Genomic DNA, 17,945 nt, shown 5'->3' with positions numbered 1-17,945 from the left:
TAATAAGCATAAATCTATCTATGATAAACTTTGCAGTGCTATTTTACTTTTGATTACTTTATTATAATTATTTTTAGACCATACCTGAATAATGTTAGTAGACCTTCCTGAAATTAAAGCACTGTGTAGGCCTGTATAATGTGTATCTTTGTTTAATTGTCTATCTTTTGTTTATCTATTGTTTAATATATATACACTCACCGGCCACTTTATTAGGTACCCCATGCTAGTAACGGGTTGGACCCCCTTTTGCCTTCAGAACTGCCTCAATTCTTCGTGGCATAGATTCAACAAGGTGCTGGAAGCATTCCTCAGGGAGTTTGGTCCATATTGACATGATGGCATCACACAGTTGCCGCAGATTTGTCGGCTGCACATCCATGATGCGAATCTCCCGTTCCACCACATCCCAAAGATGCTCTATTGGGTTGAGATCTGGTGACTGTGGAGGCCATTTTAGTACAGTGAACTCATTGTCATGTTCAAGAAACCAATTTGAAATGATTAGAGCTTTGTGACATGGTGGAAGTAGCCATCAGAGGATGGGTACATGGTGGCCATAAAGGGATGGACATGGTCAGAAACAATGCTCAGGTAGGCCGTGGCATTTAAACGATGCCCAATTGGCACTAAGGGGCCTAAAGTGTGCCAGGAAAACATCCCCCACACCATTACACCACCACCACCAGCCTGCACAGTGGTAACAAGGCATGATGGTTCCATGTTCTCATTCTGTTTACGCCAAATTCTGACTCTAACATCTGAATGTCTCAACAGAAATCGAGACTCATCAGACCAGGCAACATTTTTCCAGTCTTCAACTGTTCAATTTTGGTGAGCTCTTGCAAATTTTAGCCTCTTTTTCCTATTTGTAGTGGAGATGAGTGGTACCCGGTGGAGTCTTCTGCTGTTGTAGCCCATCCGCCTCAAGGTTGTGCGTGTTGTGGCTTCACAAATGCTTTGCTGCATACCTCGGTTGTAACGAGTGGTTATTTCAGTCACTGTTGCCCTTCTATCAGCTCGAACCAGTCTGGCCATTCTCCTCTGACCTCTGGCATCAACAAGGCATTTCCGCCCACAGAACTGCCGCTCACTGGATGTTTTTTCTTTTTCGGACCATTCTCTGTAAACCCTAGAGATGGTTGTGCGTGAAAATCCCAGTAGATTAGCAGTTTCTGAAATACTCAGACCAGCCCTTCTGGCACCAACAATCATGCCACGTTCAAAGTCACTCAAATCAACTTTCTTCCCCATACTGATGCTCGGTTTGAACTGCAGGAGATTGTCTTGACCATGTCTACATGCCTAAATGCACTGAGTTGCCGCCATGTGATTGGCTGCTTAGAAATTAAGTGTTAACGAGCAGTTGGACAGGTGTACCTAATAAAGTGGCCGGTGAGTGTATATATATATATATATATATATATATATATATATATATAGACATACATGCACACATGCGTACATATCATACTTGCCTGTAGAGAGGAGTATTATGATAATAATAATATTAAAGCAAACACAGCTCTGGTATCGGAAAAGTATCGGTATCGGCCGATATCCAAATTCAGGTATCGGGATCGGATCGGAAGTGAAAAAATGTGGATCGGTGCATCCCTAACTGGAAGGCTATATTTATTTTTATTTATTTATATATTATTTTATTGTCATTACCTGTTTTCATACAGAAGTTTAGTTTGCTAAATATATCAAATTTTTTTAGTTGGATATTGGATGTGAAAAGGAAATGGTTCTTCCATAACACTGCACTTTGGATGTGTGTGAATTTCCCACACCAGGAGTAATTTATATAGTTCTATTTTATAGCGATTATCTGTTCAAAAAATGTTCTATTAAAGAGAAGATAGAAAATAATTATTTGTGTGTGCTGTAAAGTGGTTTGAAAAAATGGAATCGGCTAAAATCCATATCGGCAGGCAAACTGAAGGAAAAATCGGAAATCGGGATCGGCCTAGAAAATTGTAATCGGTGTATCTCTAGTAAATATTGCGGACAATAGGTAATCTTGACACGGAGGCGCCGGCGTGTGAACTGCAACTCGTCTCATAAATGAACCGAAACTCAGCGTATAGACCTGAGAAATATATCTATATTGAAATGTCTACTTTTAAACAGAACAATTCAAAACGAAAGACAGACTGCTCTCTGTTGTAATCAGCGAGTCAGCGTCGTCAACTTTGCAGCGACACTGACTGAAAACACTTGTTTATTAATAAACAATTCAAATGTCTCCTTGCTATATTTGATGTATTCACAATCATTACTTTTGCCAGTTCTTTGTGACAGCTTTTAGGTGTTTTATTGGCAGCGCCACCCTTACATGAATCACCGCACCCGCATTTTTTAAAATATTCATCGGCCATTATAAATGCCGATACCGATAGTTAGGAAAATGCCTAATATCGGCCCGCCGATATATCGGTCGGGCTCTAACTGTTTGTATTTCCTCAAGATGCTCCCCTCTTATTTCATCTCACTGTACATCACTTTCGCGTGAGCACACAGTTACTATTGACTGAGCGGCTCGTGTTATGCAGATTACGAGCGATCGGGAAAGGATGAAAATAATAAAAAAGCAGCTACGATTTAAAAAAATCTACCAATCAGAATTTTGGTCGAACCAGAACGTATCGACCAATTAATCGACTAATCGACTGGGACAGTACAGCCCTACAAGTTCCAGTATTAACCATACTTTGGAAGTGCTTTTCAATTGGATTGTTAATTTTGTATAAAGCTACACTTATTTGCTTTGTCCGGGATTACCTGTGAATCTGAGCGATCAGATCACAAACCTAAACCTTTATTTAATGTTGTCCACTTGTTATGATTGACACCCAGAATACATTGATACCCAGGTGTTAAAAGGTTCTTTGAAATTGTAGGTAGTAGAAGTGTTTCAGCAATAATTGCTCATGTTGCATAAAACTTTTTGTTTTACAGACACACTCTGATGACAAAAGCAAGTCAGATAAAGGGCGTAAAGCAGCTAAACCAATGAAGATCATTGAAGAGGATGATGAAGACGCCTTTAAGGGTGGCTCGTCGGACAAGGTTGGGAGATAATGCTTTGCCATTAAATGGTACTGTAGATGGCAAGGGTTAGATCATAACCTGACACCTTTTTTTTTGGTCAGCTTTACCAAAGTCCTTTGCTAAGGCCATTTGCTGTTGCACCTGCTGTGGGGTCAGGTTACAATTGTATGTTTTGGTATCGGATTTGTCAAGACAGTGGGACCCACCCATTCATTGAGACTGATGTCATCTTTTGCAGTGCGACCAATGCATCCACCTTGTCGGATTTTGACTGGGTAGAGATGCAGCTATTTTAGGGCTTTGTTTCATGAGATAAAGCCATTCTGTACACAAGGTGAATGTGTCTCTCTTTCCCTTAAGGAACAGACTGATTCTGACCCAGAGCCATCCTCTGTACAACGGCTGGTCGCTGGAACAGTATCAGGATTCAAATGGGAGAGCAGTGTAGGTTACATTCACAGTTTGTTTCTGCACTTTTATGGTTTCTTGTTCACATAAAATACCCTTTTTTTAGTTAGCAGTAAAACTTCTCCACGGTTGGTTGATGGAGTTAGGTTCAGTCACAGCTGTGAATTTTCCAATAAGGTAAACACATCCAATAAGGTTATTTTAAGTCACTTCAATGAGCTGGTGTGAAAACACCCTAATTTTTCAAATGGAAGTCATTACATCCTTCACTCTATAGTTGCACCTTCCACCATGTCACTTTAATTAGTTGCAGATTAAACGGGTCTCAGGTCAGTAAGTCTCTTTAGAGAATAGTTTCCAATTTAACTCTCTTCCATTATAGCCAGTAAAGGATGACCCACATTTCCATCACTTTCTGCTCAGCCAGTCTGAGAAGGTAAGGAGACAATTTTACTGGGATGCTGAATGATTTTCTAGTTAGTGCAACCTTACCCCTGTCTCTTGCACATTGCACACAATGGCTGCTCTAATAATCTCTGAATAATTCCCTCCCCCAAACTGCTTCTGGCGATGCTATTTGGCCAAATCTGCAGCATGGCAGTTGTACTGAATTTGTTATCAGAACAGAGTATGTTGAGCTTATTGGTTGACCCTCTAATCATGAGCTGACGTGTACTACTTAACCTATTTTTGGCTATGGTTTTGAAGTCATGTGTAAAAGATCTTTGTCTGGGCTGTGGTCAGGGTCCAAATTGAACACTTGTTATTTTACTACAGAACTCCACGTGGCTTAACATTAACACTTCCAATCTCGGGTCAGTAAGATATATATTTTTAAAATACTTTAATTTAGCAAGAACACATTAAATTGATCAGAATTGACAGTAAAACATTTAGAATGTCACAAAAGATTTCTACTCCAAATAAACGCTGTTCTTTTGAACTTTCTATTCATTAAAGAATCCTTAAAAAATTTTGAAAAATGTTTCTTGAGCAGACAAGCAGCTTATTAGAATGATTTCTGAAGGATCATGTGACCTTAAAGACTAGAGTACCGGTAATGATGCTAAAAATTAGGGATGTCCCGATACCACTTTTTCACTTCTGATACCGATACCAATGCAGCTTTGGCTCTTTGCCGATTACCGATATCAGTCCGATATTTTTATTTTATTCTTGAACTAATACTAATAATAATAAAATATATGGAAGTACTTTGCTCAATTAGCCACCTAAAAACATCTCACTCAAATGGAGAACAAATACTTCTCCAGTATATGGCCTAGTCCACAACAACAGTTGATTATGAAAGACTACCACCCTTTATTCAAACACTACAAAAAAATAAATAAATAAAAATACAGGTACTTCAGTACTTAAAGCTACCAACAGGTTTAAAGTTAATCATTAACAAGCTTTAAAATTACCCATTGGTCCGTGTACTTTTGCGTCCATTCGTTTTACCTTTTTTAACTCGTAATTGAAAAATGAACGGTTGTTGTACTTTTAAAACGCAAAGTTGAACACCAAAATTTGAATTTGAACTGTACACACCAAATGCTGCGCAAAAAAATAAATAGACGTATTTTCAGATTTTTGTTTATGACTTTTTGCCCCTTTATTAAACATTTAAAATATGCACAAATTAATATGGAATTTTTGATTTTACTGGTTTTCTGAGGCCAAACCCGGAAATGATATTTTTCCCGAAGTGCTGAATGATAAGAGCCATATGTCTCTGGAACCATAGAGGGGGGTGATTTAGGCTATAGGTGATTTATAGGCTAATAATAATAAATGTGTCCGAAAAAATAACGATGCATTTTAATTGTTTATTAATAAACTAGTGTTTTCTAAATCAGTGTCGGCTGGAAACCTATCTCCATCTCCGCTGTAAAGCGGATGCGCCTTGAGAGAGAAATTCATAGCTATGGATTAATCAGACGGTTTGCTTTCGATTCGAATTTGTTCGTTTAAAAGTGGACATTTCATGCTTTAGCCTACATGGGTAGGCTATATTTTGTTTGTTCATTTGAGACACGATCCAGTTAACGGAGACCATGAAAGCGCGCCTGATTGTTTTCTTTTATTTTACAAAAGCACAATGTTTTCTTGTTATTTTGAGTTTCACAAATAAAAGTAGTTGCGAATGATGTATTATTTTCTGTATGACCAGAAATGATGTATTATTTTCTGTATGACCAGAAATTATAGAGTATTTTAAGTTGTTTCCACTGTTGATAGGAAAACGCAAGTGTTCGCACCCGCGCCTCCGTGCCATGCAGTGCGCGCTCCACACTCCGCACAAACCCTTGCTTGGATATGCGTCAAAATCTTGTTTATTTGTAATAATCTTAGCCCTGTATTATTATTGTCTAACCTGTATTATGACTGACATTTGATGAATTGCTTTGTTCCTTTTTTGGATAAAAGCGTCTTCTAGCCTAAATGTAGGCTAATAATAGGCATAATAATGACAAATATTTGCGTTTATAACTTTAAATGAGTTCACTTAAGACAGTAATATGTTCATGAATAACCTAACATTTTACAGTTTTTGAAATTGTTTTTGTTTTAGGCTATATTTCTTTTTTATGTGAAGTCTTTTTTTGCTTATTATAGCAAAAAAAGCTTTATACTGAGCTTTTTCCTCCCAAAAAATGGACTTATTGAAATTATACATTTTGAAAAATAGTTTAAATACAATAGTATCCCGTGCATCCTGCACCTAAACAGCTGGCCTGGTTGAATCAGCCAGCACAGACAAATCCATGAGTAGCTACAGTTTACAGCCGGTTTATAAACTATAAACAAAAACCTGCCGAACTGATCCGAAACCAGCCCAATTTTTTCCACCCGCCCAAACCCATTTTTGGCCGCAAAATAGTTTGCAAAACCGCCCAATCTGCAGACTGCGCCGCTTAACTGGATGTCGCAACAAAGGGAAATGCTAATATTCAAGCATTTAGGCGATGGTTTAAGCTAGATTTTCCCATGGATTGTGTTGGATAGGTATCAGATCATATTTTTATCTCCCCACCGATCTCCGATCTAGCGTTCTGGGCCAGTATCGGCACGATACCGATGACGTGGATTGGATTGGGACATCCCTACTAAAAATTCAGCTTTGCATCACATGAATAAATTATGTTTTAAAATATATTAAAGTTATTTTGAATTGTAATCATTTCACAATATTACTATTTGTGTTATATTTTTGCTCAAATAAATACAGCTTTGGTGAGCAGAAGAGACTTAGTTCAAAAACATAAAAAAAAAAAAAAAAAGTGACCCCAAACTTTTGAATAGTAATATAGATTCACTATTGTACATGAAATATCTCTCCTGTAAATTTGACTTTTGGACATAAGAGACAGCTATGACCACAATTAAAACCTGGTAATACAAAGAAGTTGTTAACTGCAACCAAAAAGTGGGGGGATAGTTAGTTAACAGACCACCAAAACAATACTATGAGAAAGAAAATCATGTTTTTTGTGCCACTGCAGTTGTGAGCTGTTCACTACAGATATGCAAGAAATTATGGCCAAATACACATGTGTGGCAAAAATAAAAAATTTTACCCTGGCTATGGTTGCTCAGTTTGTTACGGGCTAGTGTGTTTAATTGATTCGATTTGTGGGGGGAGGTTGTTTTCAGCCAGCAGAGACGCCCGCCCAAGTTCAGGGTTCCAGACTGCGACCATTTTTTGAGAATGTGCGAGTTAAAATTTGATGTGGTCGCATTTGTGCGAGAGCATGGTCATGTACTCAGTTAAATTCACCATGCGCAACAGAACGCCGTTGTATCAGCAGCTGCTGCTGTCCGTATGTTCAAAATGAACGAGTACATCATGAATCCATTTTCCAAACCGTGTTTTTGACTTATCCTGAATCACTACGGTACGCCTATAATAAGTGTTTATATTCTGACTATTTTATCCCGGGGTCGGCTCGGCTGCGGAGTTGCCCAGTGCCTGCGTGACTCGTAGACATTAACGGAGAGAAGTAGCTCCGGCAGTGTTGCCAGATTGGGACGGCGATTTCCAGCCCAAAAGCTCACCAAAACCCGCCCACTACAAGAAAAAACCGCCCAAAATTTTACTGCCAAAATAATGTGATATAGCCTAATTTCATTACCATGTCATTTAAGGTTGATAAGCACAATTTGTATCTCCTTAAAACAAAATAACGATGATAAAATAAAATAAAAAATAAATAAATTTTCCAGCAAAACAGATCAAAACAGGGCAATAATTAAGGAGAATTAGCCAATATGACTAAAATGTCCAGATGGACACTGTCAAAACGGCAATCAAGAAATGAACCGATGACTTTAACCCTCGGAAGTACACATTGCAGAACATAACGCAGAATTTAGCAGTCAAAAGGATTCATCGTTGATTCAAACCTTTTTCAGCAGCTGTCAGGGACAAGTAGAGTGCAGTCTGGATGGTGTAAAGTTGCAGATGTTTGGTTAGGCTAGTGTGCACATATGACATGGACAGGAATCGTCCCATTTTTGATTTCAATTCAAGTCATTCAACTGTGCTCTCCTCTCAGAGTTATATTCACCATAGAGTGATCTCCTTCCACGTGTGCGTTTTTTAGAGTTGCTCACTACTGTACACTCTTGTCTTTTGTATAGTAGGCTATGTCACTTTGCCTTAGCGATCACTTTAATATACAGAGCGCGTCTGCCTGCGGATCGCTGATTGGCTAAAAGTGCGTGCTCGTCGGTGATGTCAACACTAACGCCAGCTGACTCTGCATGAGCGTGTGTGTACAGTAATGTCATGATGACTGATTTTATGGACTACATGCACTTTAGTTTCGTTTTTTTAACCAATGAGACTTTAAAATGTAGATGTTTGAAAACCGCCAAAATGATCCCAAACCAGCCCAAATTTTGACCACCCGCCCAAACCCTTTTTTACCCGCACAATCAAATTCAAAACCGCCCAATCTGGCAACACTGAGCTCCGGTTACAATGTTCTTCCGCAAGACACTTGCAGTTTATTTATTAACGAACGTACACGTCACGCGCATTGCAAACTGATGGTAAAACGCGCCAATTAGGAATTAAGTCATAAGTGTAAGTGAAATGTACAGTGTACGACATGTAAAAAAGACGAGGCTAACAATGTCAAGATCAATATTTGTGTAGTCTGACACGGTATTTTCACACTGCATCCGTTCCACGAGCGGTGCGTAGCAGTGCAGAGATCGTTTACACACCAAGTTTATTTCTGCTGTGCTGCACGCGCTGAATTAAAGTGACAGCGCATAGTTCGTGTTCAAAATGAGCACAAATTGACATGACAATGAATTTCATCATAAATGCATTTAATTAAATACTATTTTTCAGTCATCTTTTTACTTTTAACTTTTTAGTTTTTTTTGAGAATATTTTGATTTGATGGTTAAAAGATTAAAACATTTTGCTAACATGAGGTCTTGTGTCACTGTCAGTCTTTTTACATCAGTGCAAAATTATGGTATGCAGATTAAGACCACTATTCATCAGCATGCATTGATTAATCCCATGACATGTAGCAAAAAAAAAAGAAGGTGCGACCAAATTATATGCTGGTGCGACCAACTGAGAAAGTTGGTAGCACCAGTGCAACCAGTGGAAAAGTTAGTCTGGAGCCCTGAAGTTACTCTTGTGCTGCTGTTCATGTGCCAGTTATACTAGCAAACTGTTTAAATGACTCTTCCTTTCCTCTTGGCACTTCCTCTTCAGAGGAACATTTCTTTCTTGCTTGTCCTTCTGCCCTTTTGCTTTCAGGCGCCGCAGTCAGAACAAATTGATCTTAAATTTACATCTCCAAAAAGGAGACACTGAGATCTTAATTGCCTCAGGCTTTTCTCAAAAAAATGTTCATGTAGGCTGTGTCAGCCGTTTTCTTGCCCTGTATAAGTTTCAGTTAAACTGAAACGGAGCATGTGGCTGAGCATGATAACTTGATTTTCAGTTCCTAACACTGGCTTTGCTCCTGGCTCTCACATCAGATATGGCAGTATGAGCCGTGTGACATGACAGCAGAGGATAATATAAGTGCAATCCTTACAGGAAGCTGGCAGAGTAATACATAACATGCACTTAAGATCATTTGTGACTGTTGGGCCAAAGGGTTTCCACCTGGTTTTCCTTCCCTGGCTCTCTACTTGGTGTTTTCACCTTAATTTGTATCTAGGATCCTTTGAGTGCAAGACTTTTTGCTTTTTCTAGAAAATCTTAAATGAATGTTGAATTGACTTTGATTTACAAAAAAGCCCTCCCCTTTCTTTACAGCCAGCTTCATCAATGGAGCCCATCACCAAGCGTTTAAAGATAATCGAGGAGGTGAGCACTGCCTAGAAATTCACAGCTTGTGGTTTCTTCAATAACCTGATATATTAGCCGGCTAGAATTGCTTAGTAATTGTAATAATTTTGTTTTATTTTTTGAAAAGGACACAAGATCAACATCTATTCAAGCAGCAGACAGCACAGCCATCAATGGCAGCATCACTCCTACAGACAAAAGGTGATAATAATTTGTTACATTTATATAGCGCTTTTCTGGGTACTCAAAGCGCTTTACATGGAAGGGGTAATCTCCTCAACCACCACCAATGTGCTGCATCCACCTGGATGATGCGACGGCAGCCATATTGCGCCAGAACGCCCACCACACACCAGCTTACTGGTGGAGAGGAGACAGTAATGAAGCCAGTCAGTATATCAGCCAATCAGTATATAAAAGGTAACAAAGAATCATACTTTTAGTGGTCTGAAAATTGGGCCACATTGAAATGGAAAACTTAGAAATAAAGGTTTATTCAGGATTCTGTGCTATTTTAGGTAATTGATGAATTTTCCAATTAATCGGGATCAGCAGCTGCATTTCCATTACAGGTTTGCGTAAAACTTTTGCAATATTTTCTAAATGTCAATTAAAAACTTGTGAAATGGCGGCGTTTCCATTAACTGATGTAATGCGATTAAAAAAAATTCCCCTCTCGTGATAAGTCTTTCCAAAAATCATGGCAACGGCTGTTGGTAGGTTTACGTATGTAGTAAAGTTCAAAGTTCGATATAAAAAGGATGGAAGAAGACAGGGGTCGGTGTGACTGGGTCTCGTACACTTTTATTTTCTAAGCTCATACAGGTGCGCCCGAGCGCCTTCACCATAGATCAACTACAGCACAGTCTCTAGTTACTCAAAATCACGTTGGTTCTCGGTTGTGTGTGTACAAGATCCCAGTCCCTCTCTCTCACTCGAACACACGCAGCAACCGGCCTTTATCCGGTCTCCCCACGCCAATCACTGCAATCAGAAACAGGTGTTCGTCATCTTGCACTTGACCTACTTACTTACCGCTCGGCTCCACCCCCGCTCTCCCGCTACAGACCTCGCTGAACCACGTGCCCCTACTACATACCCCCACCGCCCGACTCAGGCCGGGGAGCCATCCGGACTGCAGCCTCCCCCCCCCCTCCTTCTGGAAAGGAAGTCGGCCACAGCCATCTGTGCACCCGGCCTGTGGACCACCTGAAATTTAAAAGGTTGTAACGCTAGATACCAACGGGTGATCCGCGCGTTGGTATCCTTCATGCGGTGGAGCCACTGCAGAGGAGCGTGGTCCGAACAGAGGGTGAACTCCCGTCCCAAGAGATAGTAGCGGAGGGTGAGAACGGCCCACCTGATGGCAAGACATTCTTTCTCAATGGTGCTGTACTTAGTCTCTCTCTTAGAGAGCTTGCGACTAATGTACAGCACCGGCCGCTCTCCACCCTCCATCTCCTGGGACAGGACTGCGCCCAGCCCCCTGTCCGACGCGTCAGTCTGTAGAATAAAAGGGAGAGAAAAGTTAGGAGCCTGTAAGAGCGGTCCGCCACATAAAGCAGCCTTTATCTGGGTAAAGGCCTGCTGACACTGCTCCGTCCACTGGACGGTATCTGGTACCTCCTTTTTAGTTAGATCAGTCAGCGGACTAGCGAGGTCCGAATAATTAGGCACAAACCTTCTATAATATCCCGCTAGCCCCAGGAACTGTCTAACCTCCTTTTTGGTCTTAGGTCTTGGACAGGTCGCAACTGCTGCAGTTTTGTCAATTTGGGGACGCACCTGCCCATGACCCAAGTGGAAACCCAGATACCTAACTTCCACACGCCCAATCGCACACTTCTTCGGGTTGGCCGTGAGCCCGGCACCCCCCAGCGCTCCCAGGACAGCACGCAGATGCTGCAAATGCCGCTGCCAATCATTACTATAGATGATAATATCATCCAAGTAAGCAGCGGCATATGCAGCATGCGGCCGGAGAATCCTGTCCATCAAACGCTGAAAGGTCGCCGGCGCCCCGAACAGCCCGAAAGGAAGCGTGACAAATTGGTGTAATCCAAACGGCGTCGTGAAAGCTGTTTTTTCTTTGGAAATTGGAGTTAAGGGGATCTGCCAATATCCTTTCGTCAAATCCAGTGTCGAATAAAATCGAGCAGTACCTAGCCGATCAAGTAGCTCATCAACCCGAGGCATTGGATACGCGTCGAATTTCGACACGGCATTCACTTTGCGATAATCCACACAGAACCGGACCGAGCCGTCGGTTTTAGGCACTAAAACTATCGGGCTAGCCCAGTCACTGTTGGATTCTTCTATTACTCCCATGTCCAGCATAGCCTCTAATTCCTCCTGAACCACTTTTTTCTTGTGTTCAGGCAAACGATATGGCCAGCTACGCACTACTACGCCCGGATCCGTCTCAATGTGGTGCTGAATGAGATTCGTTCGACCAGGCAGGGGCGAAAACACGTCAGCAAATTCTGCTTGTAAATTGCGTATATCAGTGATCTGAACCGGCGAGAGGTGGTCTCCTCCAAGTGCCAGAGCGAGAGATTGTGATTTTGGACTCGTCTCTGGACCGAGATCCTCCTCCCCACTCACCACCGATGCCAACATCACTGATTCCACCTCATTCCACTTTTTTAACAGATTCAGGTGATAAATTTGACGTGCCCCGTCCCTATCTGCTCGAATGACCTCATAATTGAGATCCCCAACTCGCCGTGTAACCTCAAACGGCCCTTGCCACTTCGCGAGTAATTTAGAACTGGATGTGGGAAGTAATACAAGTACTTTATCTCCCTGTGCAAATTCTCGCAGTCTAGTCCCCCTGTTGTACAGCCGACTTTGCTTGTCCTGGGCCTGTAACAAATTTTCCATAGAGAGCCGCCCCAACGTGTGGAGTTTTGTTCTCAGGTCCATGACATATTGAATTTCATTTCTGCTATTCGAAGGTCCGTCCTCCCAAGTTTCTCTAAGCACGTCTAGCACCCCGCGGGGCTGACGCCCATAAAGAAGCTCGAAGGGGGAAAACCCCGTGGAGGCTTGGGGGACCTTGCGTACAGCGAACAAGAGGGGTTCTAGCCATTTATCCCAATTTCTGGCGTCTTCTTGTACGAACTTTCGAATCATTGTCTTTAATGTGCGATTAAAACGTTCCACCAGCCCGTCCGTCTGTGGGTGATAGACGCTGGTGCGAATCGATTTAATGCCCAATAATTCATAAAGCTCGCGAATCGTACGTGACATAAACGCCGTGCCTTGATCGGTGAGAATCTCTTTCGGGATTCCCACCCGGGAGATTAATTGAAACAGTGCACTCGCCACGCTCTTCGCGGAGATCGTACGAAGTGGCACTGCTTCTGGGTATCGCGTTGCATAATCCACTAGGACTAAAGCAAAGCGATGCCCCCGTGCAGATCGCTCTAATGGCCCGATGAGGTCCATACCAATTCTTTCAAAGGGGACCTCTATCAAAGGAAGAGGGCACAATGGTGCTTTTGGGTTGGCCGGCGGATTCACCAGCTGACATTCACGACAAGCGGCGCACCACTTGCGCACGTTCTCGTGGATGCCCGGCCAAAAAAATCGGGTCATTAAGCGATTGAGTGTAGCTGCCTGCCCTAAATGCCCAGCCATCGGATTACAATGAGCCGCCTGAAAAAGCATTTCCCGGCGGCTTTTTGGAACTAACAACTGTGTTGTATCTTGCTTTGACTGGGTGTCTTGGGTCACCCGATACAACTTATCTTTTATAATCGCGAAATAAGGATATGAGATGGGCCGGTCTGGGTGGAGAGGCTGCCCGTCGATTGTACGGACTTGATCAAAGGCATTTTTCAGCGTTTCATCTCGGGACTGCTCCAGAGGAAAATCATCGCGTTCTGAAAGCTCTCTCCTTTCAATCGCGCTCCGTTCCTCCGAGACAGGCTCCGATGGTCCCGGAACAGCCTCTCCCACCTGAGCAGCCCCCTCCTTCCCCCGCTTTTTCCTTTTCCCAGATGCACCCGCACATAAATGCCCTAATAAAATCTTAAATCCTGGCCAATTGGTCCCCAAAATCAGCGGATGCCGAAGGTGCTGACTAACAGCCACCTCCACCTTATGCTTTTGTCCCCTGAATTGAATCATGACTGGCATTAAGGGATATTCCATCACCTCCCCGTGCACACACCTCACCTTAACCGCGCGGCTCTTATCCAATGCCTCGGATTGCATCAGACTTTGATGAATCGAGGTTTGGTTACAGCCTGAATCCACCAAAGCCTGATACGTACCCCCCTTTATACTCACAGGTATTTGGTATAATCCGCCATGACCGGGGGCAGCCTGCGGTGTGTCGGGTACCCTGACCAGTGTCCCTACCTCCATCACTGTACACTGGTCGACAAAATGCCCAGGATCCCCGCAACGCCAACAGGCCGGCCCAGACCTTCCCGCCGCTCCAGTGGCGGGAAGCGGGTCAAGAGATTGGCGTGGTGAGAGCGTTAGGGCCGGTGCTGGACCGCCGCTGGTCGCGGCGACGAATTTCCGAGGCGCTGTCCTCGGTCCTGAACTGGGCTCCGTCGGGGCTCCAGCCCTCCACCTCGGCGCTGGTCTGGGCGGAGCCGACCCCCGATACCTGGGAGCAGGGACAGGTGGAGAAAAAGAAGAAAAAGAAGAAGAAAGAGAGGACGTTGGTAGGTTTTCACCGACCCCTGGACACGCCACCAGCTGATCCTCCGCCAGTTGGATGGCCTGGTTCAGCGACGTCGGGCGGTGGCACTGGACCCACTGTGCAGTCTTCTTGGGCAGTCTCGCCACAAACTGCTCCAGCACCACCTTATCGATGACTCCCTCGACGTCGCGATCCTCGGCCATCAGCCACTTGCGACACGCGTCCCGGAGCTGCTGCGCGAAGACGAAGGGCCGGCTGGACTCCCCGAGTTCCAACGACCGGAACCGCTGTCTGCTCTCCTCAGGGGTCCGACCGACCCGCTGGAGGATAGCGCGCCTTAGGTCTTGATAGACCAGGAGGTTCTGGACTGGCAGTTGTTGGGCGGCGATCTGTGCTTCTCCAGACAGCAGAGGGATCAGCCGCATTGGCCAGTCCGCCGGGAACCACCCCCCTGCCTCGGCCGCCTTCTCGAACAGATCGAGAAACGCCTCTGGGTCATCATGAGGACCCATCTTCTGTAACGGAATGACGGTGGCCGAGGCAGTCGCTGGTATTGCTGGGTCGGCCCGAACCTCCCGGTCCAGGCAGTTCCGGAACAGCTCGCGGTCCTCTTGTTGGGCCCTGAGGAGCATCTCGAACCGACGCTCCTGCTCCTCCTTTATCTCCACCAGGGCCCGATGTTGTTCCTGATGGAGTCCCGCGAGCGCGTGGATGATATCCTCAAGTGGCGACGGAGTTTGTCTGGCGGCGGTTCCTTCTTCCATCCCGGGTTTCGGCACCAGTGTAGTAAAGTTCAAAGTTCGATATAAAAAGGATGGAAGAAGACAGGGGTCGGTGTGACTGGGTCTCGTACACTTTTATTTTCTAAGCTCATACAGGTGCGCCCGAGCGCCTTCACCATAGATCAACTACAGCACAGTCTCTAGTTACTCAAAATCACGTTGGTTTTCCGTTGTGTGTGTACAAGATCCCAGTCCCTCTCTCTCACTCGAACACACGCAGCAACCGGCCTTTATCCGGTCTCCCCACGCCAATCACTGCAATCAGAAACAGGTGTTCGTCATCTTGCACTTGACCTACTTACTTACCGCTCGGCTCCACCCCCGCTCTCCCGCTACAGACCTCGCTGAACCACGCCCCCCTACTACAACGTATATCCCAGCCACCGTACTAGCCATTATTTTTAATCGAAGGAGACGTAGGCGTGTCATCCACGCATTAATGGCAAGGAAAGCCCCTTATACTTGGGAGTGGCACATGAGGTGTTTCTCCCTCCTATCTGCTTCAATGTCTTGATAAATTGTGGCATTTCTTTGTTTAGAATCCAGTATTCCCATAATTCTTTTGTCTTTTATGAGTTTAATAAAGAACTGTCTCGTCTTCTGTCCAAACATACCGCGCCGCCTTAAAGAATGATCAACTTTTACGTACGCCAGGTGACATGTAAATGCGAAAAAAAACTCTCTTCCTTTTTCAATTTGCCTGAAACACCACCTCATGCGACCATGTAAACTTTTTTGCGAAATTGCGTTTCCATCGGGCGTATTTTCAATTTGAAGGGTAATGGAAATGCAGCTAGTGTTATTTTAATATTTATACACTAATATATTGTTCATGAAAAATTGAAATGAGCTTTTATTTTAAAAAAAATGTTTTAGTTTATTTTCTTTTTAGTATTTTTTTGTGCTTTTTTTTGTATTTTTAATACCTCAACTTATTTCAGTTAGGTTTTAAGGCATTATTTCTACAATAACACTGATCGCAATCTTCATTTCAGTGACTCTACATTCTTAAAATCCCCAGACCTGTTTTCAGTTTGTACAGAGCTTCCTGTACTGCTGATGTCACCGTGTTCTGCTGAGCCGTGTTTTGATTGCATGCAAAAAAACAAGCGCTCCACACAACCAGTGTAATCTGATTAACAAACAAATTACTCTGAGCAGGTTCATTTTAGAGAAAATACTGTGTAGCCTGAATCTGAAATTTAAGTTAATTTCTTAATTAAACTTCACTTAAATTGTTATACTTACAGTACCTATAATGTTTGTAATGTAGTTTATTTGTTTTCACAACAGGATAGGGTTCCTTGGACTAGGACTGATGGGAAGTGGTGTGGTTTCTAATTTGTTGAAGATGGGGCATGTTGTGACCGTTTGGAATCGCACTGGAGAAAAGGTACAAACAGAGGGGTTTAAATATTGTCGCTTTCTGAAGTTACACTAAGTTTGAATGTTTTTTCAACTTATTTTTTTGTTTTTTATTCTGCAGTGTGATTTGTTCATCCAAGAAGGTGCCAGATTAGGACGAACGCCTGCAGAGGTTGTGTCCATGTGCGACATCACATTTTCCTGCGTATCAGACCCAAAAGCTGCCAGAGATGTAGGTCAATGTTTTGTAAATGGCTCTCTTTGTTTTCAATCTGTCAAGCTGCTTTTCTTTGGTTTACATATACAGTATTATTTCTGTTCAGCTTGTGTTAGGTCCTAGTGGAGTCCTACAGGGAATCAGACCAGGCAAATGTTACGTGGAGATGTCCACTGTTGATCCAGAAACCATCACAGAGCTCTCACAGGTAACCAACATCATCCAGGTGAGTCTGTCAGGATATGAACGGAGGAGGTCTGTAAGGTTCATTTGAATCTGTAGGTCATCACGTCCAGAGGCGGCAGATTCCTAGAAGCCCCAGTTTCGGGGAGCCAGCAGCTTTCCAATGATGGTATGCTGGTCATTGTTGCTGCAGGAGACCGTAGTGTTTATGAAGATTGTAGCAGCTGCTTCCAGGCAATGGGGAAGACGTCTTTCTTCATAGGTACTACCACCTTTCATTTGTGGCGTGTGGCTGTATGAGATTGATGTTATGTGATATTAACTTTGTCCTGTCCAACGAAGCAGGGGAAGCAGGAAATGCTGCAAGAATGATGCTGATCCTTAACATGGTTCAAGGCAGTTTCATGGCAACCATCGCAGAGGGCTTGACCTTGGCGCAGGCCACAGGACAGTCACAACAAACATTCTTGGATATTCTTTGCCATGGACAAATGGCAAGCACGTTTGTGGACCAGAAATGCCAGAGTAGGTTTACTTGTAAATGTTTCAAAGATTCTACTAAATATAAGTGATTACAATGAAGTATTTTGTTGATCTTTATGCTAGTCATATATGATAGTAGTTGTCTCAGAGTTACTGGTAGTTATGAGTTGTAAGTAGGGGTGTGACGGTTATTATATAACCGTGAGACCGACGGTTATAGTTGAACACCGTCATTAGAACTCTATAACCGCCAAAACCGTGTTATTAAAATATCTTGCAGATAAGGTTATATAGGCTACTAATATCAGTGTTGGGGAGTAACGGAATACATGTACCGTTGTTACGTATTCAGAATACACATGAGTAGCCTAACTGTAGTCTCCACAGAACATAAATGCAAACACGAAAAATAAAATAAATATTTTGAGGAAAAAACAAGGTTATGGACGTGACAGTTCT

At 43.1% G+C, this 17,945-nt stretch overlaps 1 protein-coding gene across 4 annotated transcripts in view; it reads left to right on the top strand.

Moving 5' to 3' along the window:
• Positions 1-17,945, top strand: part of glyr1 (glyoxylate reductase 1 homolog (Arabidopsis)) — a 30,976-nt gene that overhangs the window by 9,415 nt on the left and 3,616 nt on the right. The window contains exons 5-14 of one of the 4 annotated variants that reach the window (XM_056240608.1): positions 2,965-3,075; positions 3,418-3,501; positions 3,848-3,901; positions 9,764-9,814; positions 9,924-9,997; positions 16,532-16,631; positions 16,725-16,835; positions 16,927-17,028; positions 17,103-17,265; positions 17,349-17,528. In XM_056240608.1, coding sequence (XP_056096583.1) covers positions 2,965-3,075; positions 3,418-3,501; positions 3,848-3,901; positions 9,764-9,814; positions 9,924-9,997; positions 16,532-16,631; positions 16,725-16,835; positions 16,927-17,028; positions 17,103-17,265; positions 17,349-17,528 — 1,030 coding nt within the window. Of the gene's footprint in view, positions 1-2,964; positions 3,076-3,417; positions 3,502-3,847; positions 3,902-9,763; positions 9,815-9,923; positions 9,998-16,531; positions 16,632-16,724; positions 16,836-16,926; positions 17,029-17,102; positions 17,266-17,345; positions 17,529-17,945 lie in introns of all 4 variants that reach the window. The other 3 variants (XM_056240607.1, XM_056240609.1, XM_056240610.1) reach the window with 3 other exon arrangements.

Source organism: Rhinichthys klamathensis, unplaced genomic scaffold (genome assembly GCF_029890125.1).
Source record: "Rhinichthys klamathensis goyatoka isolate OS25496 unplaced genomic scaffold, OSU_Roscu_1.1 h1tg000605l_1, whole genome shotgun sequence".
In the NCBI taxonomy this organism is placed as follows: Eukaryota; Metazoa; Chordata; class Actinopteri; order Cypriniformes; family Leuciscidae; genus Rhinichthys; species Rhinichthys klamathensis.
This window is presented reverse-complemented; position numbering and strand designations above follow the sequence as displayed.